This window comes from Anas acuta, chromosome 12 (assembly GCF_963932015.1).
Source record: "Anas acuta chromosome 12, bAnaAcu1.1, whole genome shotgun sequence".
In the NCBI taxonomy this organism is placed as follows: Eukaryota; Metazoa; Chordata; class Aves; order Anseriformes; family Anatidae; genus Anas; species Anas acuta.
Genome location: NC_088990.1, coordinates 2,385,651 through 2,408,614, shown reverse-complemented (window position 1 = coordinate 2,408,614; position 22,964 = coordinate 2,385,651). Strand labels below are relative to the sequence as shown.

The window sequence follows — 22,964 nt, the reverse complement described above, 5'->3', positions numbered from 1 at the left end:
GTTAGCTGCGAGACTGCTCACGTTGCTTGTTCCGTGTTATTCTCTGAGCTGTTCTTTGTTAAAGTTAAATAATAAAACTCCCTTATTGCCCAGGTTTAGCACAGTCATGCAAAATAGTAGTGTCTTCTCAAAACTGAAAAATGCCTTCATCTTCTTCGTACTTTGTTTCAGCTCCCTGATTGAGGCTGTTCACGGAAATAATGTAGTGAGCTGCCTACTTCTGCTTTAAACTGACAGCTGTGTAGGCTTGGGGAAAGTGTTACTGTCACTATGCTAGAAAACAGCCCCCATGCTTGTATCCTCGTATGACAGTAGATCTGAAAGTGAATGTATGTCTTTGTGCTTTCACTTGTGCTAATTGTTCAGCTTGCAAAACTGATAGTAATAACTCCGAGCAGCTTTGTGACAAGGTACTGGCAAAGATGGCATTGGACTTTTTTTTAATTTCCTCTACCATTTTTTTTATGTTTCTGAAGTAGACTTCAGGGTTAAGTATAGCTTTAATATAGATTTTAGGGTTAAATGTGTGGCTAGTTAACACAGCATCCAGTCCAGTAGTAACTAGGGGAACTGCTGTGCCTGCACTCCTGTTGTCGTCTCCCCCCTGTACTATTTCTAAGCATCCATGTGGCCATTGTCAGGATGTGAGATCCTGGGACGGGTGAGACAACGTGTAAACTCTGAGATCAGCTTCCTTCTATGGACCTGAGGTGGTCCTGAGGCTTAAAGCTCCAAGTATCCCATGCAGCAATCCTACTCAGAAGAACTTTCCAACCTCTGGCTTTACAGGAGCTGGCTGTGCAGATGTGGGTTCAGATGCAGGATGTCAGATTGCAGCTGGCCTCGAAAGTGGGAATTTGGTGAGGTGTAAATGGGCAGGAGCAGAACTTCTCCCCACACACCAGAGGATGGTTGTTGAGTCAAGAAGATGGCTGTGTTTGGCAGGAGAGTGCTTTAAGTTCTGCTCTGTGTCTTTATACTGTGGAGGCCACAGCAGTGCTGCACAGCTGTCGGTGAACTTCCTCGAGTGCAGAAGGGAAGAAGCGATGCTGACTTACAGGAGGGCTCCTGCCCGATCAAGTGTGGGCAGAGGCAGTCCCACCTCCACAACATCTGCAGCCTGGTGCTGCCCTGGGAGGAGACAACAACTAACCTCCCTCAGAAAACCTCTGCTGAATGCGATGTGTGGCTTTGTTCCTTTGGAATCTGGAAATTTGGAATCTGGAAATTTGGAATCTGGAAAAGAGAGATTGTGTAATAATTGCACCTGACGTCCAGTGGTCCACTTTGTAGAGTGGCATTGCCCGCTGGCTCCACAGCAGATTTGTCCATTTCTGCCAGCCGATGGAGAAGATATTTATCGAACGTGGTCTGTGAAATTACGCTGTGTCTTTAACGAGTAGGGACAACGGCACTGACCTCCCTGCTGCTTCATTCAGATGATCACATTACAAAAGCTGGATTCTTTCCCTAGCGCAGGATGTTTAGTGTGTGCTTGGCTTTAAAACTGCTAGTAATAAATTGAAGGATAACCTGTTGCTTTAGGGTAGTGCTTGGAACAGCGAAGGGCTGAGGTGGTTTGATGATTTCCTGCTGTGATGGAGCTCTGGCAGAGGCTTAGCTTTTTGACAGTGAAAAAACAACTCCAAGACTGCAGAAGGTAATGGTGATGAATTTTAATAGGAATCTTTGTCTTTTTGAGTAAGTTTTATGTAAGATTAAGTAACTACTAGTGCTGCTTCTGGAGGCAGATACTGGCACGCCAGCGTGCTGCTGCTTTTAGCTCCCAAACTTCCTTAACGTTTTCGTGGTGTCCTACTGTAGAAGTGGTGTGTGTTCCCCCTTCTGTATTTGTCGGTGTTTTAGTTCGTAAAACTTTATGCAGTGACTTGTTCATTACTTACCTGTCTGTTTCTGGATGTTCTTTGCTCTGCAGCATTGTTGCGATGCTTTTACACAGGGAAGGAGGGAAGGTCCGGACACTGATCATAGTTCCTGGCTGGGAGTAGGACTCCTGCAGAAGCTTGAGTACAAAACTAAAGCTACATAAATTCTGCTTGCTTGAAGTACTGGAACTAGATTAATGCCATCTCTTTCAATGCTACAAATATTTTCTATTTATCTATTTACATTTGAAATTGATTAATATCTAGTGCTTCAAGCAAAGGACCAGAATGAAAAAATTAAATTCTGCCTTGCTATTTGTCATGCAGTTATCATAAAGGTGACTGCAGATGTTATTTAGTTACATACTGGACAGCAGATCTGACAATGTCTTTGGGTTAACTACTTCTGCAGGAAATTTTCAGATTGATTTACTTTACAGTTAAAGAATTGGTCCTGAAAAATTCAAGTGAGATCTGAACTTATTTGCTGTTACTGTCCTGAATGCCAGCGCAAGTAGTGGAGGTTCTGCCATCAGAGCTTAGAACATTCTGGTGACTTTGGTCTGAAGCTCTGGTTGGTTCTGTGTTGATGTCAGGAAGTTTGAGGTTTTGCCTCTCTAGAGGATTAGGTCTGGCCTCAGTTGGGACCAAAGATCGTGTACTTTAATTTTTATTTTGCTACTGTGGCCACGTTCTAGATAAATGGAGAAATCTGATGTGCTGAAATTCATGCTGCCAGTGCTTTTCCTTCTGTGAAGGCCTTTGGAGTCCTCTGACTGGTGCTTGTTTGAACAAGGACACCGACAGTAATTTGTGCTTTCAAGCAAGGAAACACTTGTGCTGGAAGTGCAAAGTTTGAGATCAAAACAAACGGTGTAAAAAGTAGTTTTATGCAGATATGCAGTAATCACATCTGTGTTAGCCTAATGCAATCTTAGCAAGTTGTCATCTTTGGTGCTAAAGCTTCAGCATGACTGAGTTTTTGTTTCATCACACTAGCTTGTTTGTCTGCTCCAGGTCATGTGCGCAAGCATCTCTGTGTTGTCTCCAAGCCCTGAAAGCCTCTTCTGCTTCAGAGAAAAAACTCAATAGTTGTTTTCTTCAAAATGGAGCAAGAAAAGCTATGCTGTGTTCTGTCGCTGTGCCTCTAGTTCCTTTATCTTTCCAAATGAGCAGCCCTATCTTCTTCAGTAATTTCTAAAAGGACAGCAAGCTCAGTGTTCCTTCTCTGGAATTTCTAAGTGAAGCTGGGGACCGCTAGCTGCTGTGGCACACTGGATTTTTCAAAGGAAACTGAAATTCCTTGGTAAGGTCAGTTAGATGCTGAGCTCTTGCCAGTTTGGTCGTGACTTCTTTAAAGCAGTGATACAGAAGAAAATGTCTGTGCAAAAGTTGCATCTGATAAAACTGCTTTATTAATTTGATTTTGTTTTTCATAGGCTGTATTTTCTGGTCACATGTAAGTGCAGGGTTAAAGCAGCTACAAAGTACGATGTAAAAGATTTTATGTAGTGGGCATGCACTATAAAGTTGCTAAGGTTCTGATATGAAGAAATATTTGGAGGAATAGGATCTTTAAGTGGCCCCAAAAATATCAGAGGTCTGTTCTCCATTTCTACTGATTGCAGAGGTTTCTACAGAATAGAAAAATGACCTGTAGGTGTGAACAGAATAAAAAAATGACCCCCAAAAAAGTACAACATATGGCTCAACAAAAAATAATGATGTGTATCTTGCAAGTGCATGTCAGAAGCCTACAAGAGCAAGCAGTTGGCGTGTTCCCTGCCCTGCAAGATGCCGAGCAGAGCTTGTGGGGAGTACCGGCAGGGTTTGTCAGTGCACGTCCTCTGAAAAACACCAGTTTTGTGTTCTCACAACAGCAATCTTCTAGGGCAAAATACAGAGCTTGAGTCCATCATTCATTGTGCTGGGGTTTATTGTAGGACACTAAGGGGTACTGAACTTCACTCCCATTTTTATCTTGGGGTCATACTGTAAGAAAAGCAACTTCAGTTCTTTGTAAAAGCGTATGTTACTTCGGCTTTAGGCTGGGGCTTGTTGGTTTTACTGGGCACATCTGGAAAACGGTATCCAGTGATAGGTTTTCTATTTTAGAAATCAGATCTCAAAAATGTCTCTTTATGGTTCATCTTTACAAGAGTCTGTAAGTCAGATTAACTTGAATGTTCTAACAAGTTGTGCTTATCTACAAAGGAAAACTTTGTGGATGCTCCAGGATATTTGTTGTATGGTTATACACCGGTATGACTATACTGGTATAAAGCAATGGACGAGAACAGAAATAAAGGTGTGCCGCTTCTCGTAGGATAGCCTGGAAATGCAGTATCCTGCTCCATTTGTACAGAATGAAGTTATTTTTGTTACGAAAATATTATCTAAGAGAGATTTGGTGTAACTACATTAGACAGTGTATGTCGGATTTTACTATGTAAAACTCCTCTGCTTTTGAGCAGCATTCCCAGATGGCATTTGCCCAGGGCAAATATTTTTGTGGAGCTTGCTTTGTTCTTGTTCTTTTTCGTTCTTTTTGACATGCAAATAGACATTATTTTCTCATCATTGTTTGGTAATCTTAGGCCTGGAGTGTTTAAATGTCAAAATAACTGAACACAACTCACCTTTCCGTCAAAGGTCTCCTTCTGTTTCCCTTACTAAGCTCTTCTACCTGTTCCTGCTTCCCAAGCTAGCTTCAGTAAGCATCCCATCGAACACGTTTAAACTGCTAAATGTAGTAGGAGCTTGGGATTGCTTGAATTTAGAGATTGTTTAGCAGCGAAGAGTTGTGAATACTTGAGATTTCTTTATTTGCCTTAATTAAACCTTAGACACATTCAAACCAAGACTGTTGTCCTGGCTGGAAGTGCAGGCTCTCATTAACAAGGCTCTCATTAACAAGGTAAGGGCTTCATCCTGTGATTCTGGCCTCCTGTTGGGTCTGTGGACTATCAGTCACTGCTCCTTGGAGTCAGCCGTGAGTCCTCTGAGCTGACCAGTGCCTGCCTGGGCATCCAGGGGATGCGTCTCTGTGCAGCACGAGTTGTAAGTGGATGTTTATGAAGTGACAAATAGAAAGTTTTCTTGGTTACTGGTGAATTTTAATCCATTTTTTTTAATTGGAAGTGGTGTAGGCTCTGCAGAAGTAGATTCTGTTCCTCAAGTTTTTCATCCTAGCAGCACTGTAATCCATGGGAACATTGCATTAAATTTGGCTAAGCAAAACAGATATTTGCTCCTGTAGAAACTGACTGTTGTAGCTGGAAGCAGGAAATTTTAAACAAGCATTTAAGCTTTCACATTACCGAGATGAAGTGTTTTCACAGATTTGAAGTTAAACTGTCAAAAAAAAAAGAATTCCCAGAAAACCAAATCCCTGTCTATGGTCTTAAATTTAACTTCTCTTTAGAGTCTTGTATTTCTGTTTTGGTAGTAATCAATGACATTAAGCCTAGATTTCTGATAGATATACTTTTTTTTTTTTTTGTAAATAACTTTGGTCTGTTTCCTATCCTACTTAGTCACGTTTCCGGTGGCAATCTATGCATGTTTGTGTTTGGTAACTTTTTATTAATATCTAAGTGGATTATTAGTAATATAATTGTGTGAAAGTCAGTGGTTGAAACACACGCTCTGTAGGAAATTACAACACGATCCTGGAAAACGTGGAACTAAAAATAGCTGGGAGACTTGTGCTATGACTCACGAGGTCTCTGATCGTGAATGCTGAGTCATTAAACCCACTCCTGTAGATACCAAACCTCAACATGCATGAGTTCGGACAGAACCTCAGAGATGGGGAAATGGTATCAATCTGCTTGTGTTTGTCACTGTTTTATCTGGGAAAAAAAATACTGTTTACTTAAAACAGAGATCCAATAATACGTCTCTCATGGGTATGACTGTACGGGTCTGCTTCATCTAGATAATTTACATAGGTGCAAAACTGTCGTGCATTTAATGCCTGACCTCAGTCATCTCTTGCTCTTCCTCTTGCAACACTGCTGAGCAAGCTCAACCAGCTGAATTGAGTTATTCTTTCTCTATTCTACAGGACAAATTTGGAAGCACTTCAGAAGAAGCTGGAAGAACTAGAGTTGGATGAACAGCAACGAAAGCGCCTCGAAGCTTTCCTTACCCAGAAACAAAAAGTTGGAGAGCTGAAGGATGATGACTTTGAGAAGATCAGTGAGCTGGGAGCAGGAAATGGCGGTGTGGTATTCAAAGTATCTCACAAGCCTTCTGGTCTTATAATGGCAAGAAAGGTGAGTGCCTCAAAAACAAGAACTTGTGGATAACTTTTATTGAGGAGGCTTTCTGAAGTATTTGGAGAAGTAAGTGATGTTGACACAAGACTGCTTAATGCCAACTTTCCAAAAAGTAGAAAGGGCTGTGCTTGCTTATCCTACACTTAGAATTTTTCAGAAAATGTTCCACCTGTTAACAATGAAAGGTTACATATTATTCCCCCTTCTCATTTTCCCCCCTTCCTCCCATTTTGACAAATACAGTCTTTTCAGCTGTGTTTGTATCTTTCAGAGAAAATGCATTAGACTCATTATGTAGAAGGCGTTAAAAGTTCCTGTAAGATGTATGTTAGGGTAAGTGACAGTATCTTGTGTTCTGGGCTGTAAGTCTAGAGAAATCGGAAAAACTATGCCCTGTTGTAAGATCTTCCTTCTCAGCTGCAAACCAGAAAAGGGCCTCTAGGTGCTCCTGGATACTAGAAAAAACGAGAGCTTTAAGAACAAGGGAATGTGTTGGAGTGCGGTGACATCTCCTGTTCCCAGTTTGCAGGTGGGAACCAGCTGCAACCAGCTGGGTTGCAGGTGGTTCCTGTGTGAAATGGTGTCTCTCCTTCAGGGGAGACTGGATTTCAGTGATTCAGCTTTATGCTTTGCAACCTACAGCAGTTGTGACCTAGCTTATAAGAACTGTATTTAACTTAACGGTCCTGGTATTTTAATTCTCATCTTGTATAAAAGAACAGCTATCGCTTTATCTCAAAATCCCTGGGAATCAATTACAGTTACGGAAATGCATCTACAGTACGATTTGTGTTTGGGCTCCTCATGTCTGTTCCTTCCAGGAGTGAAGTTCCTTGCGCAGGAGGCAGAGTCCAGGCATACATCAATGTGCTGCAGTGGATCAGAAAGCTGGCAGGCTACCTGAGCTCATGAGAAACAGTTTTTCCTTTGAGAGGATTTGCCAGTGCCATTATTACACTGCACTGAAAATTTCTATTTTTTTCAACTGAGGAGCTGAAGAAAATCACTGAAAGCCTTTGAAGAAGTGTGCGCTGTCATCTTCAACAAAATAGAGGAGAACATGCACACGCTGACTTTAATAACCATGCTCAGTATAGCAACAGTTTGGGGAAAGGTGTTGAAAAGTGCCAACTTTCAAGGGAGTGAGAATTATGAAACATACAAGTTGCTGAGGCTTATTTGAACTAAATAATTTACTTGATTTTTCATGTACTGCGAGTTTAACAGGAATTTTTACCCCAATTCATTAATATTTAATGCAACTGAGATGTTTGAACTGCGTTTTTTTCACGTATTGACTTCCTGTCATAATCAGAACTTGAAATTTTGATAAGATTTTTTTTTTTTCCCTTTCACGTTGGGGAAGTATACGTTCTTTTCTGTTTTGTAATAGATTTTGCTTCAGAGTTTCTTCTGGTAAAATTTTCCATTGAAGGCAAAAATATGTAGGACTTGGTATGTTGATATTACTCCTGTAGCTTTTAGATATGAAAATCTATCCCCTTAAAAGTTTATGTATGAAAATTGCATCCCATTGATAAACTTACTGCATCGCTGTCTGGACTTCCTTGTAACATTTTTGCGATGCTAGGAGATTTTGTTACTGATCTGTCATTAAACTGAAAAGGTTAGTGTCTGTTACTTACATTGACAGTAACTTTAATAGGTTAACAGCTGTTACTCATTAACACCTTTAACTAAAATAGAAATTTAGCTGTTTTTAATGAGAAATTTTTAAAGGGGTTTGTCAATCGTCTTGCTCAGAAACAGTGTGGAGATGACATACTTGAGTAATAATGAAGAACATCTGTTGGTTTATATAATAAATGAGTCTATTTTAGGGATAGATTCTACTTCACTTTTTCTCCTAAATCTAGCATCTTTCATAAGTACTGATGTTTTGCCCTCCTGTATTATAGTGTTTTGCCCTTCCCTTTGCTACTAAGACAATAAGAAGGAATTATTTTACAATTAAGTCATAGAATAGTTGTGATTGGAAGGGGCTCCACGAGGTCGTGTAGTCACCTCCTGCTCAAAGCAGTCAGCTGCAAGAGCAGAGCTGCTCAGGGCCTTTTCCAGAAAGGTTTGAAACTCTCTGAAGGTGGAGAGTGCCCAACTCCTGAACAACCTGTTCCTTCTGCAAGGCCCTGTGCCCCTAGGAAAATAATAAAAATGGTTTATTTTACAGTTAATTCATCTAGAGATCAAGCCAGCTATTCGCAACCAGATCATTCGTGAGCTACAAGTTCTACATGAGTGCAACTCTCCATACATCGTGGGCTTTTATGGAGCTTTCTACAGTGATGGAGAAATCAGCATTTGCATGGAACACATGGTAAGTGCGTTCAAATCTCCTAGCTTGAAGTTACTAACAGATCATTAATGCAAAACCTGGCTGTCACCGGGACTTAAGTTAGCAATGTGGACTTCTCTATGTGAATAAGGAATCTGAAACTGTTTCAGATTCCTGATTTCATGTGTATCCGTGATGCTTTATTTATTTTAAAATATTCACCTGATCTTGCTATTCACTTGTTCTGGTTCGTTCTTGTTTTTATGCAGTACTAAGAGCACATGGATCAGACCACATTGACTTATTGGTATGACAGCTGTGTGGCCCTCATTAGCTATGATAATGAGAATGTAATTTATTGTGATTTAGACAGATCTATATTTTGTCTCCTTTCAAACTTTACAGAATTGCAGGCATAAAGATTACTGCACAGGCAGTGAACAAACCTAGAAGGAACTTCAACAACTTTCTTAATACCAAAAATATTTTTAACTGTGTTTCATTTTAATAGAAAAGTACACATTCTTCTCGACATCTGTTTGCCTTTCTATTACCATATGGAGCCAAACACTAAAAGTAAATTTTCTGTAATTAAAGGTCAGTGAATCTTTTTCCTCACTTGCTTAGTAGAGGAAGTTTTTAACAACATGCAATACAATCAATCTAAGACTATTTTTTTCCCTGGACAAAAGTCTTTCTTTGGAGAGAAACCTTATTTTCTTGAGAAAGTTTTAATGCTTCTCTGGTCTTCTCTTAGGGAAATTTTTAGAACAAATTGATGGTTGCCTAGGAACAAGTGATCATGATCCAGTTTTTAAACATGTGCAAGCTGAATAGAAAGTGTGCATACTCCTAAAATACAAATGACTATTGGGAATTATACAGAAGTTAGTTCGTCAAAATTGAAAACAGTCATGAAAAATAAGACAAAAATAGATTTTAAAAATGACTGTCTGGGCATTGTTTAGGAATACATTGTTAAATGCCACAGAAGTGCACATCTGTCGTTTCTAAAAGACAGATGGCAGTGATATATAATTACATGTGTAAATACAATGTCTAAAGAATCTCAATTTATATACAAAAGAAAAAGGAAAAAAAGAAGAAAACAGAAGCAACTGGGGTTTGCAAGTTCCTAAACAGGGAATTATATAGCTGACAATAGACATCTCTTCAGTTTAAGAGAAGGTGATATGAAATCTATTACTTCAGTGCTGAATCTAGACAGACTGGATACTGGCTTTTACAAAAAGAATACTTGATTAAGGAGATAAGAAATAGCTCGTGGATTATTTAATTTACAGTCTTAATTAAGTGATTAAGCTGTTGGCGTAATGTAGATCTTTAGGTGTAATCTATTGTTCTTTTGGGTAGGAGATTAGATGAAACTCTGTTGTCTTTTCTGTATGTACCTTTCTTTCAGTTAGCATCAGACAAAATTTAGGCTTCTAGCAAAACATACATATAAATACAAAGAGCTGTTGGTGGAAAAGGCATGGAAGTTGAAGATTTGAGTGATATTTTTAGGTAATAAATTCAAAATCAGTGCATAACTTTGCGTAGCAGGAAGTGTTTAACATGCAGAAAGTCTGGAGTCTGCTCCTGAAAGCTGCTGAAGGCTGCAGCCCGCACATTAGGCAAGTGAATTGTATTCAACATCTTTCACAATTGAAGCTAGTCCGCAGGGGAAAAAAGTTTTTTTTTCTGTATGAGATCTTTGCTAATATACAAGTGTCTCAAGCAATAGCTTTCCAGAAATGCGGCCTGTTTATAGGAAAAACATTTCATGTAAATATATACAAAATATTTTTGGTGGTGTGTTTTTAGTCAAGTTTGGTGTTTTTTCCCAAAAAGGCATGATAAATAAGTTTATAATATACTTCACTTCTCATAAGAATTTTAGGTGTTAGTCCTCAAGTAATAAACTTGATGTAGTCTAGTTTTTGCACTGCATATATGAGGAGTGAAAATGATGAAAACTTTGGACAGATAAGTTAAGGCAGAAGGAAATCACTTTTTTGCAAGTTGGAGTTTTGTCATAGTTACTGGGAGCTACCAAATGACTATCTGGACAACACGGTACTGTTTTTTGATTTGAGAAATAACTTTATAGTTTCTTTGTATAGTGTCTATTTTGCAGAATCTAGATCTTAAGTAACTGATGCAATAATAGGCATGTGCTTAAAATATGTATATAATTTTTGTATGGTTTTCCTTCTCAGAAGCCCTTAGCAACAGTGGAATGTATCTGACTTTGCTGGGGGTGTCTGGGCATGCATTCAATTTATTTTACTTAGTAAAATTAGTAAGACCATTACTTACAAAAAAATAAAAAAATAAAAATTAAGGGCTTCACAGTATTTTGATGCTTTGAGAGCTTTGTCAAATCAACCCCCTACCCTTGGAAGCTGACAGTCACTCCAGATACGCAGGACTAAGAGGCCAGTTTTCTGTGTAGGATCTAGTCCAGGAATGAGGTGGACAGGACCACGAGATTAATTGTGATCATGGGGTGCTGCAAGCACATATTATATTCGTGAAGCAGCTCTGCGTTTTCCAGCATCATAAATTATTTTTATCCTTGGGATCAGTATCATAAAATGTATGCTTCTTCAGCCCTCCTCATTCTATCTTTGGAGGGAAAAGAATAGCATGTGATGGGTGTGAAAAGAAAGAAGAGCATGTTAATGTATTGGACTGAAAGTTACAGGCTTTCAGGAGTAAAACTCCTAATGCTTGGTCAACAGCTCATTGTGTTCAGCATTTCCTTAGCAGGAGTCAAACCATGGAAATACTAGCTTGGAAGACCACTGTGAGAAATGTTTGAGTGGATGTTATTACTGGACAAATATTTGTTTTAAAAAAAAAAAAAAATAAGCATAAAACTGAGTAATTCCTGCTGAGGAATGATTTGTTTTTTCAGATGTGCACCATAACAATATCAAATCACATGTGAAAAGCAACATTTCTCACCAAATTTAGGCTTTAGACTGAAATCCTGTTTGACATGTTTTAGAGAAATTTGACTGAAGCTTGAGTATTCAAACATTTTTTATTAGGATGGCGGCTCCTTGGATCAAGTACTGAAAAAGGCTGGAAGAATTCCAGAGCAGATACTGGGCAAAGTTAGCATTGCGGTAAGTGTCTTCGTAGCTCTCCAAGGCTGTAGGTGGGTAGATGTGTGTCTCAGCACGGTAATGCCAGATTCAGGAAGCAGCCGCTCCAGGATTGGAGGATGTGGGAGAGAAATTTTACTGGGTTTCAAAGCATGTTGCTTCCTTTTAAGAAGGCGGTCTTTATACGTGTCGTTATTTTGTAGCTCGGGGCACTGGAACAAGTAACACATTCTATTGTGTTAGCTTTGATTTTTCTGCCTTTGTATCAGATGATGCTTCTGGATAAGAACAGAAGCAACATTTCATTAAAAAAAAAAAACAAAACGTGGATGTTATGCTTCTCATATCTATTGTGCAACAGGCTGCATATGCAAAACTTCCAGTAAGGCTCCAGCTGATTCTGGCCTTTAGTGTGAGCTGGAGGTATAAATTTAAACAAAATATTCTTTAGCAATGTTTACATGTTGGTACTTCAGTTATGTTGTATTCAGTTGGAATTCTTGTACAAGAAAAAACATGCAATTATCTTTTCATAAACTGAAAAATTATTTTTTTTGTCTTTAGGTAATAAAAGGACTCACGTATCTGAGAGAAAAGCATAAAATAATGCACAGAGGTGAGATAAAATTTTGCATTGCAAGTTTTCTTTTTTTTTTTTAATTCAAGTTAAAATATGTACTTTTTTCCTTGATGTGTTCTTTGTGGTTCAGTCTGATTTTCGTTCAGAGGATTTTTCTTGAGTAGTGTTAAGACAGACTTTTATCTCTTACTATGGCTGTCATTGATCTGCAATTTTTGCTATCTGAAGCATGGATTATAAACCATTATTGCTGGCATAAATTCAAATTGAAGACTGGAGATGGAGCACTTCATATTTTTCTTTGAATGGCACTGTTCAATAACAGCAGTTGTGCCTTGTGTATAAACCATGCCATGCGTTCAGTGAGTCTGGTGCCATATGAGACCAGTCTTCAGATGATAAGTGTCTTCATCAGACACTGAGTTTGGCCAGACCAAAAAGAGTAATTAGCAGTTCCAGTTTATGCAATCTGTTGTGGATCACCTTGCATGTGAAGTATAGACTGTGTTTATTACACATTAATGTTGGATTTATTAAAAAAAAAAAAAAAAAACAACAAATCAGATATAGCTTTCTACTGGAAAAAACAGCTAGATGAGGTGGACTTTAGATATTTCTGATGGTAATTGCACAGTTATTTGTCTCAGTTCAGTGTTTAAGGGAGACTCCTGGGAAAGATCATCTTATTTTAGGGCACACTGGAAGAGTGAACGTTGCATCTTGTAGTTTTCAGTTCAGGTACAGCAGTGGTTTGTTTGTTGGTTGCTTGAGGGATTTTTTTAGGTTGCTCTTGTTCAGCTGGCTGTTGAAACAGCAGTTCTTAACAGTTCTGCAATCTGTAAATCTGATATCCAAAATGCAGCCAATCTGATTTGAAGCACAGTGAAACCTCACAGCAGTGGCTGCATTAGAGGTTACTCTTTGAGTATGTGGACAAACAAGTTCCTCTTATGCTGCTTCCAATGTTCCTGGATTGCCCATGCCTGGCAGTGTAAGCTGCTGCGTACAAGCTCTCCAGTTCCTATCATTGGTCCTGTCCAGCAGTGTGCCCTGTGTGTGTTATTTGTAGGCTCCTCATGTAAGCTGGCACATGGGCTTGAGCTGTCACAGCTTTTGTGGCTGAGGAGTCCATGGTTTAGCTTTCTGCACATCAGGCTTATGAGCAAGGGAGCAAGGTCTGTCCTGCAGGCTGGCTGCCTGCTCAGCTGAGTGTGGGCTGGGCTGCTGTGTGGTACCCCCTGGTTAACGGGTGCTGGCGTGTGAAAAAATGGCAGGCATTAAAAATATATAGACCGAAATAGTGTCAGTAGGGGTTAGTGTTGTCAGAACGTGCTTAGATAATGCCTCTTTAAATGCTAAATTTGGCTTCAAAGCCCAATACCACTCTAAATGTACTGACATCTCTGCTATTTGATACCTTAGAAGCTTGACCTTAAAAAAAAAAATATCTTACATTGCCATTTTACTTAGGCTTTTTTATTAATTTCTTATTTAAGAATTCTTGGTATCATATGGCCCTGGTTCAAGGGAGCTACATAGTGAAGCTAAGCTGAAGCCCGGTCTGTCCTACAAGGATATCAAAATGTTCACCTGGGAAAACCCTTCTAGTGCAGGTGAAGGTTTTTCTGGCAGAATTAATTTTTCCAGAGTGCCTCCTAGAATCCTAGCTGAAATAAGTAGTGCACAGTTCTGGTGTAAGTGGGTCAGCATTATTTTGGTGACACAGTTGTAATTGTTGGAGATTTGTTTTATTTTCTCTAGCCTCTATATTTGGCCCTCTGTGATTATCTAATACTGCACTGACATGGTGTGACCAGCATCTGGCACGTACAGTTTGTTAGAACTCATCCTGTTCCCGGGGAAAAATATGTGCAGCTGGTGGGCTTGGTTTAGTAAGGTTTGTTGTATTTGTTGTGAGAGTGGGAGACCTGAAAATAGACATCCTCGCTAAACACAAGCAAGTAGCGAAAAAAGGCCAAAAAAAATCTTGTTCTTAAATCAAAAGAGAGCGAGATTTGGGATACCTCATTTTCAGGGAGGAATTAATTCCATTAATTCATTTTATGTGTGTGACGCTGCAATGTCAGCAGTGGTTTGTAATGACCTGGCCACTGAGCATTCCAGAAAGAGCAGAGGTAGATGATAGTACAAAATGGCTTTTAACAGTAAGATGTGAAATGTGAGCTTCCATCTTCAAAATAAACTATTCTACATAGGTAACAGCTGTTAGCTAGCCAGCAAATAAGCATGCAGTTACATGTTTCTGGTAGTATGTAAGACTATAAAATAAGATTTTGGGGAGTGTAAGGAATTGTTTGTGTGTAGAATCCCTCCTTTGAAACTTGTAGGCATCTTGCTTCTTCTTTGGTTTCCTGATCAGTCTCACCCATGAATATATATTCTATAAATCAAATGTTCACTGCTTTTGTTGTATGGTAGAGACTTCTGTGTCTATGATGTCAGATTTCTGTGTGTCGGTGTGGTTGACAGCAGTAAGAGGTGGCTAGTGCAAAGGAGATTTTACCAGTGTCACCACAAGGGGAAAGCCCATCAGAGAGTATTTCAGGGTAAAGAGTTTATGGAATGCAAGACTGCCAAATAATGTTGAGCTGAAAGAAAGGAATAAAAAATAAACTGGCAGAACTGGTAAGTGATGCATTTGCTTGGATTAAGAAGTAGTGACAACCAGAATGGACAGCAAAAACCCAATGGGATGTAGTTGCTGCTCATCATGAGGTTCAGCTTAGTGCTCACACGCACAGACGAGTCCTGAACTAGCTGTGACCTCTGAGGAAAAGTATTCACATGTCATTGCAGACAGCTCAAGGAAGAAGTCATTAGGGTTATTAAGGAAGGAATGGAAAAATCTTTTTATAGACGGTTAGCTCATCTGGACTATCATGCTTTGTTTTGGTTCTCTGAAAGGCCATGACAGAAAACGCAAAGCTTCTGAGAAACAAATAGGGGGATACAAAACCGGCACAGAAAAAGAAAGGGGGCAAGGAGCATGACTGTAGTAGATATCCTCATACTAGATCCTGTTCAGTTGAATATATTTGTAACAGTGAATGATACAAAAAATGGTACAGAAAATGCAACTTCTGTGCTCCTGTTTACCTTTGGTTAATACCAGAAAGCACCAAATGACAAGGAAGGAAATGTCCTCAACCTAATTGCAAGGTATGTTATAGCAGGTTTTTAATACAAACTTTTTTCTTTTTTTTCCTCTGGGTGAATAAAAATACTATAAATTAATCAGAAGGTAAGTTTAGTTCTTCGTGAACGCAGTCAGGGGTGTAATTTCCTCTGGAAAAACCTCCTCCTGCATCAGAAGTGCTCTGAGATTTCTGAGCTCCAGCTGTAGCCAGCAGCTTCAGGGCAGGAGGTGCAGCACAGCAGGGTGCTGCCAAGGGGCTGTTCCAGTGCGCTGGTTCCTGGGTCATTCTCCCAAGATCCAGTCCTGGGAGTTTACTTAAAAACAGAAATCATAATGGGGGAAAGATGGTAAGAAGCTCCTGGTTATGTTTGATATACATTGACCTTGTAGTTTGCTAAGTCATCTTTTTTTTTTTTTTTTTTTTTTTGACTTTAATGTCCATGATGTCACTCCTCTGTCTTGGAGGTCTGGGCTGTGTTTCTCTGAATATCCAGAGGACGCTCGTACTGCTGAACTTGTGGCAAACAGGGATGAACTTTCTTTTAAATATTTGAGTGCTTGGAAGATACCAATAATGCGCTGCAAGATAAATACACTCAAGTGCAGCTACCCAACTGCCACATACAAAAGAAAAATACTCTTGCCTGATGTTGCTATGATAACGTTCTGAGCCTTCATTCTTTCGGAATGAACTGACTTTCTTCCTGTGAGGGAGAGCAAGGCTCAGGCAGGGGAGGTGTAGTTCTTACAGACAGTACTTGACATCCTATAAACTCAGAAGCCTTTTTTTTTTTTTTATTAACTAGCTCCCTCTTCGGTGTCATGTATCTGTGCATCTGGACTGGCTAAGGGTGTCCCTAGAATTGCACAGCTCTGCTTCTGGACAGTCTGCAGTGATGCAAGCAACTCCTTTCATGTTTAGAACTTAGATACCTTTCTTCTGTAGCATATTTGATCTTCCTTTTGAGACTTGTCTTTTTCTTGCAAGTTAAGCCTACATTGTGAAGGATGCCGTGGCGTTCCTGTTTCATTTTTGCTTTATTTTGGTTTCCAGAGAAACTGCTTAAGAGCTTAGGCACTCTGGAGTTAAAATAGCATAGCAAGCTGCGTTTAGAGTGGAAAGACAGCAGCGTTTCTAACAGCACTTTCTGATCACACTGGGGGCCTTGAGAGAAGAATTGAAATGCTCAGGGAGAGGCAGACTTTATATAAACGTCGGTGAGCAGTCGTGGTTTGCTGTGCTATTGTAAGAAAGCTGCAGCGTGTGATTATAAGCTAGACAAACACTGAAGGTAAAAGTTAAGTCTTCAAAAGACCAGGTGGTTTCTAGAATGTGAAACTTCCAGAGCGTCATTTGGTTCGTTGGCAGTGGAATGCTGATGGGATCTTGCCCTTTAGTTATGAACGTGAAATATTCATGAGCTGCAGAGGTAAGTGGGGACGTCTCCATGTTCTGAATCAAACTAGCAGAGGTACATAGGTGTGCAGTCCAAACATAAACATGGCCTGGAGAAGTTGTCCAGGCTCTGCAGTGCTTTCTGTGTATTTTGCAAACACTCTTTTCTGCTTTGCTTTTACACAGTACTTTAGGTGAAGATTCCTGTGTAGCTGGGAGTATTGTATTTCTGCTGCCTGCTTCTCTGCACCAACAAAACCGTTTTTTTTTTTTTTTCCCTAATGAAATTTTAAACAGGACAAGCTCCTAGAGTAGATTTTTCCTTTTCATTGAGAAGTGTGCTTGTGGTGAGGTCTCAACAAATGGTCAAAACTTGCATAAAGAAGGTAGAACTTGCAGAAGGTAGAGCTGTAGGTCCAAAGGGCTTCTAAAGTCCCTCCCTCTGCTGAAGTCCTGTGCCTGTGTACGAGAGCTCCCTGCTCCATTAACCAGTGTCTGACATTGTGGTTCCTACCTGGTAAACAGCCCCACAACCTGCCCAGTGCCTTTGTTACTTGTACGGGAGGAAAGTGTACTGAGCAGTGTTGATAAGCTAGTTACTTTCCCAGGGATGTGGAGTTAAAAGGAGTGCACACAAAATACATGCCCATCTTTCATGTATCCCAACTGTTCTTGCCAGGTAGTTTTTTTTTTTGTTTGTTTGTTTGTTTTTTTCTTCCAGGAGAAGGAAGGTGTATGCAGACATGAATCTGTTGTGTTGAGGCCAGGGGGTAGTTCTAGATCACTGACTGCATGGGCTTCCTGTGGGCCGATGCTTGCTCCAAGTGAAGTGGATGAGCTGTAGGCTCCCTGTGCTAGAGCGGAGCCTAGAGGAACTCGTGTGCAAGATCAGCACAAACCCTTGTTTCCAGTGTGCCTGGACAGTTTGTTTCCTGTATTAGAAAGGTGATTTCAGGAGCCAGAAAACGTAGCCACAGTTTACAGAAGTAAATAACTTATTTATAGAAGCTTTGGTTTGTCCTTTGAAAGTGGGCTGGGGGGATTAAACAGATAAAATATTCTGTCTCCATTTCCGATCTTGGTGGATCTTGCTCAGTGAGGCATAACCTCCTGCACGGGGATCTCTTCCTAGTGAGGAGGAGTCACGTTAGTACCATCTTTCCAGTGACATCCCGTTGACATCGCAAACAAAGGTCAGTTCTGCAGTCACCAAAATGAAAGCTATCTGGAGTTTATTTGTGTCTAAAAGTGGAAAAGCAAATGAAAATAGTCTATAGGCTCCGGACTTCTGGATCTGCTCTCGAATAGCAGAGACTAAAGTGAAATTCTGATACCATGAGCTGATTGCTTCCGTCAAAAATAACTTATAGCGCCCTCCTTTTATTGTTGACCTGTAGCTTTGCAATTGTGAGCTACTGATTACTTCTCTGGATAATGCACCACTGGTAAAGACCAGAAAAGCAACAAGATATATTTTGGCGAAAAAAACCCCACACACTTCTTACACCTAGCAAAGAAATGCTAGACTGTTCTGAGTACCTATGCATTCACAAATAGCTGTTATTAGTTGCATAGTTACCATTGGCCCTCATTAAGTTTCCATTTAGGTAGTGATGGATTTAAAATCGCAAAGGGGTTCTGTCACAGGTAAACAATCTCCAGGTATTTTAAGTGTAGCACTGCAATAATAGGCTAGCTTATTTTTTCAGGAGTGTTTTAAAACATCTTATAGCAAAAACATTTTTTTTGTTTATATGCACCCAAATTTTAAGTCAGGGATGATGGAGTAGCTGCTGAAGTTCAATGAATTTTGTTTAAAAATTTTTACAGGGTTTCTTGATTATTTCTAGGCAGAAGAACATCAATAATGAGTAGTTAGGTTGGTATGTCAGCATATGCCAAATATTAGTTGTTGCAAGGAAGCTGTAGATGCACAAACATAGTACTTGAAAGCCAAGAAGGTGGGTAAAATCCAAACTTAAAACCAACAGGCTTTTTGCACTTGTGTTTTAAGAAGTTGATTTACACTTATGTATATTTAAAAAGAGCCCACGAATTGGGTCTGGGTAGGGAACCAGATCTCTTCTCTGAGTATTCCCAGAGAAGGGATAGGAGTTACGGGATAGTTAGAAGGGGACAAAGGGAGACACATGATAATTCTCACCTCTCATGTTACTTTCATTGTCAAATTTCCCATTTTATCTATTATAGTTATAAATCATCCATTCATTTTTTTCCAGATGTTAAACCATCTAACATTTTGGTAAACTCTAGAGGTGAAATCAAGCTTTGTGATTTTGGTGTCAGTGGACAACTGATAGATTCTATGGCAAACTCGTTTGTTGGCACACGCTCCTACATGTCTGTAAGTACAGATTTTACAGCTTTGAGTTTACTATACATTATGGTAGAGTTATCACGATTCCAGTAATCAAACAAGAAACCAACTGTTGCTGTTACCTCTGCTACGTTCATAGTTTTTATTTCACTTCCTGCATTCCAGGCATATGCCAGTATCGTATCAGATTGGGGGCGGGGGGAGGAAGAACATGTTGCTTGGCTTTTCTTGCGACAGGAATATTTTCATAACACTACTGAAGAGATGCAATCACATCCACATTGCAGAATCGAATTGGTTAATGTGTTTAGGTTTTGTGTGCATACATCTCTGGAAAAACAGTATTTATATCTTGTTCTTATTAAATCCAGTTCTTTCCACTCCAGCATTTAGCTACAGTCACTTAGGCAAGCTGCTGCCTCATTAGGGGTTCTGTTGTGACTGCTCCTGGGAACCCAATCTGGCTCTAGCAGCAAGGAAAAGTATGGGAGTGGCTGGTGTGGACAAGGCCATGGCAGCTAATCTGGGACTACTTAAACAGGTCTTTGTTCCTGTTCAGGAGCAGTACCTTGAAACTTGCATTTCAGAGGAGCTCTTTGCATTATGTGAATTCAGTGCTAATGGAAATAACAGATCTCTCATTCTAATGTACTCACCTGTTCAGCATAACGCCAATTACTTCATAAAACCAGAGTGTGCAGAGATCCTGCTGTAGGATTGAAACTGTGTGGGCTTAAACTCAAAAGGAAAAAAGCATAATAATGCTGCTTCTGCTCAGCGTGGGACCTGCTTTTCAACATCAAAGACAGTCTTTTCTTTTTTTGTCGTTTAATATGGGTAACATACTTGAAATAACTGTGGCTTATGTTCCCACATACACTTAGGGACTGTTGCTAATAGCACGCAAAAAAAGTCCATCTCTTGTAAACCTTCAGCATACTACTGGCTTTCCCTTTTTCTTCTAGTAGAAAGAGTGAGAGCAGAGTGCTGCCTGCCTTCAGTTTTCATCAGTTTTTTTTTCTAAAACAGATTCAGCTTTGTGCTCTGTCACCATATGTCACAGACCAAGCTCTGTTGGTGATATTATTCTTCCAGTAGTCTCTGATGTACCTTTTCCTGCAATATCTTTCTCCCTTAGCATTCTTTTTCCAATGATAGCTAGAGAATTGTTATATGCCAAAGAACATTATGTTCTACTATATGAAGGTGTGTATAATCAAAATTACTTAAATATATTTTCTGGATTTTAAATGTTTTGTGTAGCACTAGAAATTTTATGAAAATGTATGTAATCCTCCTGTCTGGGCATCTTTGTCAATTGCCTAGCAATCATGTAGTTCACCCAAATAGTTAAAAACTTGCTGAGGTGGGACACTGGAGAGGATTCATGTGTAACCTTAACAAATGCTACAAAATTGATTTAACGAAACTGTTGCCCATTATTGCAAAGGGAAGGACTTTACAGTAATACTGTATTCTTATGTTCTATGAGAATGCTTCAAGTTTTCCAAACATGCATGTGAACCGGAGTCTGCATGATTTTTGTAAAATTATCTTGATTTTTTTTAAAAAGAACAGAAAAGTGATTATTTTCTTTGAAGAGTCTCGGTAAAAAACAGATCAAAGGATGACGTAGATCAATATACTAAATGTTGAAGAAAATACCTTTAGCATCTAAGAGTACTGATAGAATAAGTACAAAAACTAGGCAAGAGGAGTTAGTTTAGGGTTAATCTTGTTATAGTTCTCTAGACAGGAAAAAGAAGATGATTATGCTGAGGAGAACTGAGACTCTTTGGAGCGATACGATTGGGGTATTCATGTATGGTTTCCATCATAATTCGACTGATGCCCAAAAAAGCATTGCTAAGTCTCTTTCCAATGTCTAAGTCACGTAAAAACAATGCACAATCTATTTTTAGCTGAATCTGTTGTCTTACCTGCATACACTTTCGTAACAGTTATATTAGCCTGCATATATAACCTCTCCTGAATTTGCTTTTGTTCATCCCACTCAAGTTTTGTTTTTTTCCTTAGAAAAACTTAAGCCTGTTACATTGGTGGTGGTCAGCTCATAAGTTGCAGGTGGTTTAACTTAACGCAACAGGCATCTATCTTCCTGTCTTTATATATATAATCTGTTCCAGTCATTATACCTCTAGGAAAAGTCTGTGCACCGCATAAGACTTTGTCATTCAACTTCAGTGTTATGTTTTATTGTTTCAGTGGATTATAGAGGTCAGTAGTTTATTTAAAAATTATTTGAATATGGATCTAAAACTGAAGTATGCGTGCCTTGCATAAATGCATTTCTGCTGTAGGGACCTATGAGAATGGTATCAACTGAGAAGTGTCACAAACCACAGGATTATTGCTAGAGCACCACGTAGAGACCCACGTAGAATCCATAAAATCACTTTCCCTCTTTTTCTCAAAGCATAAGACCAAGCAGGGCTTCTCAGGGAAGCAAGGTGAATGTTTAGTTACCAATACTAGTTCTGTTTCCTTATTCTTTAATTATTCCATCACTATGAATAATTGCAACATTGAGATGCCATCTTAAAGGAATAAAGCAGCAACATAATGGCATGGTTTTTAAGTCCCAGATTTATTTGTAATGGTTGTATACAAAGTTTCTGAAGATTCTGGAACTTTAGCTGAGATTTAAATAAAGGTACTTTGCTCGTTGGCAGATGCCACACTAGTAAGTTGGGGCTTCATCTCTCACTTTATCCATACTATAACAGAATGCAATTTCTATTTTTTCCTTTTTGTTATGGTATTTTACTGTGTCCCCTTTCTTTCTTTCTTTGTTTTCCTAGCCGGAAAGACTACAGGGAACTCATTATTCTGTGCAATCAGATATATGGAGTATGGGGTTGTCACTGGTAGAAATGGCCATTGGCAGATACCCGATTCCTCCTCCTGACTCTAAGGAGCTCGAGTTAATGTTTGGCTGCCCAGTGGAGGGAGATTCTCCAGTTGCTGAGACCTCACCCAGGCAAAGAACACCTGGTCGACCAGTGAGCTGTAAGTTCCGACGTGAGGCAAATATTTTTATATTTGCTATAAACCAATAAAAAAAAAGTGTCAATGTAACCCCTACTAAGTAGCTTTTCATCTGTACCACTGAGGCACTTTTACAGCATCTTAAAGTCATTTGGAACTAAGTTGAGGTTTCCAATGGTAAGATATAAAATCTGTTAGAATGTTTTTTTTATTTCCTTACCTAGTATTGATTTGCATAGCATGACTTTAAAATTTCAAACGAACAGGATTGCACTGGGCACCTGGTTAAGTCTTACTATGAGTCTTCCTATTTGAGCTTGAAAATCAAGGGCCAAATGTGCTTTTGCTAATAACCAGGCTGTTCATGAACACCGTTAAGACGTGTTCTGTTGATGTGGTTCATCTCTTTAAGATGCAGTATGATCCAAGTACAATAGGAAGACTTCCTATTAGGAAGTGAAGTTAATGATTTGGATCAACTCAAAAATAATAGTTTCTCCTTGCATGAAAGCATTACTTTGTTGCTGTTCCACTTCTCTGTAAGTTTACTAGGTGCCCAGCAAGTCCACCATAGAAGAATTAAATCTATGACTGTTAGCTTTTTAAAGCACCCCTGCCTCTGGTGGAGAGTAACACTGTATTTTTCTGCTTCCAAAATTTCTTCTTAGCCTATGGACCAGACAGCAGGCCGCCAATGGCAATCTTTGAACTCCTTGATTACATCGTCAATGAGGTAAGCAATTACTTGCACTTGTACCAATTTATTTGTAAACTTTTTAAAGTGTTCCAGAATTTGAGTGGGTGTGAGGTTAGGATTATGGTACGTCAGGTCTTGTGATCTTTTATTACTGCAGTATGACAGACGTCCTTGTTTTCTGTGTCAGCTTGAATTTAAATTATTCTTTG

General features: G+C 39.4%; 1 protein-coding gene across 1 annotated transcript in view; it reads left to right on the top strand.

Annotated features, from left to right (window-relative positions):
- MAP2K1 (mitogen-activated protein kinase kinase 1) overlaps positions 1-22,964 on the top strand; it is a 36,991-nt gene that overhangs the window by 9,693 nt on the left and 4,334 nt on the right. The window contains exons 2-8 of the mRNA XM_068696472.1: positions 5,956-6,166; positions 8,358-8,504; positions 11,522-11,599; positions 12,143-12,194; positions 18,952-19,076; positions 21,872-22,079; positions 22,727-22,791. Coding sequence (XP_068552573.1) covers positions 5,956-6,166; positions 8,358-8,504; positions 11,522-11,599; positions 12,143-12,194; positions 18,952-19,076; positions 21,872-22,079; positions 22,727-22,791 — 886 coding nt within the window. The remainder of the gene's footprint in view (positions 1-5,955; positions 6,167-8,357; positions 8,505-11,521; positions 11,600-12,142; positions 12,195-18,951; positions 19,077-21,871; positions 22,080-22,726; positions 22,792-22,964) is intronic.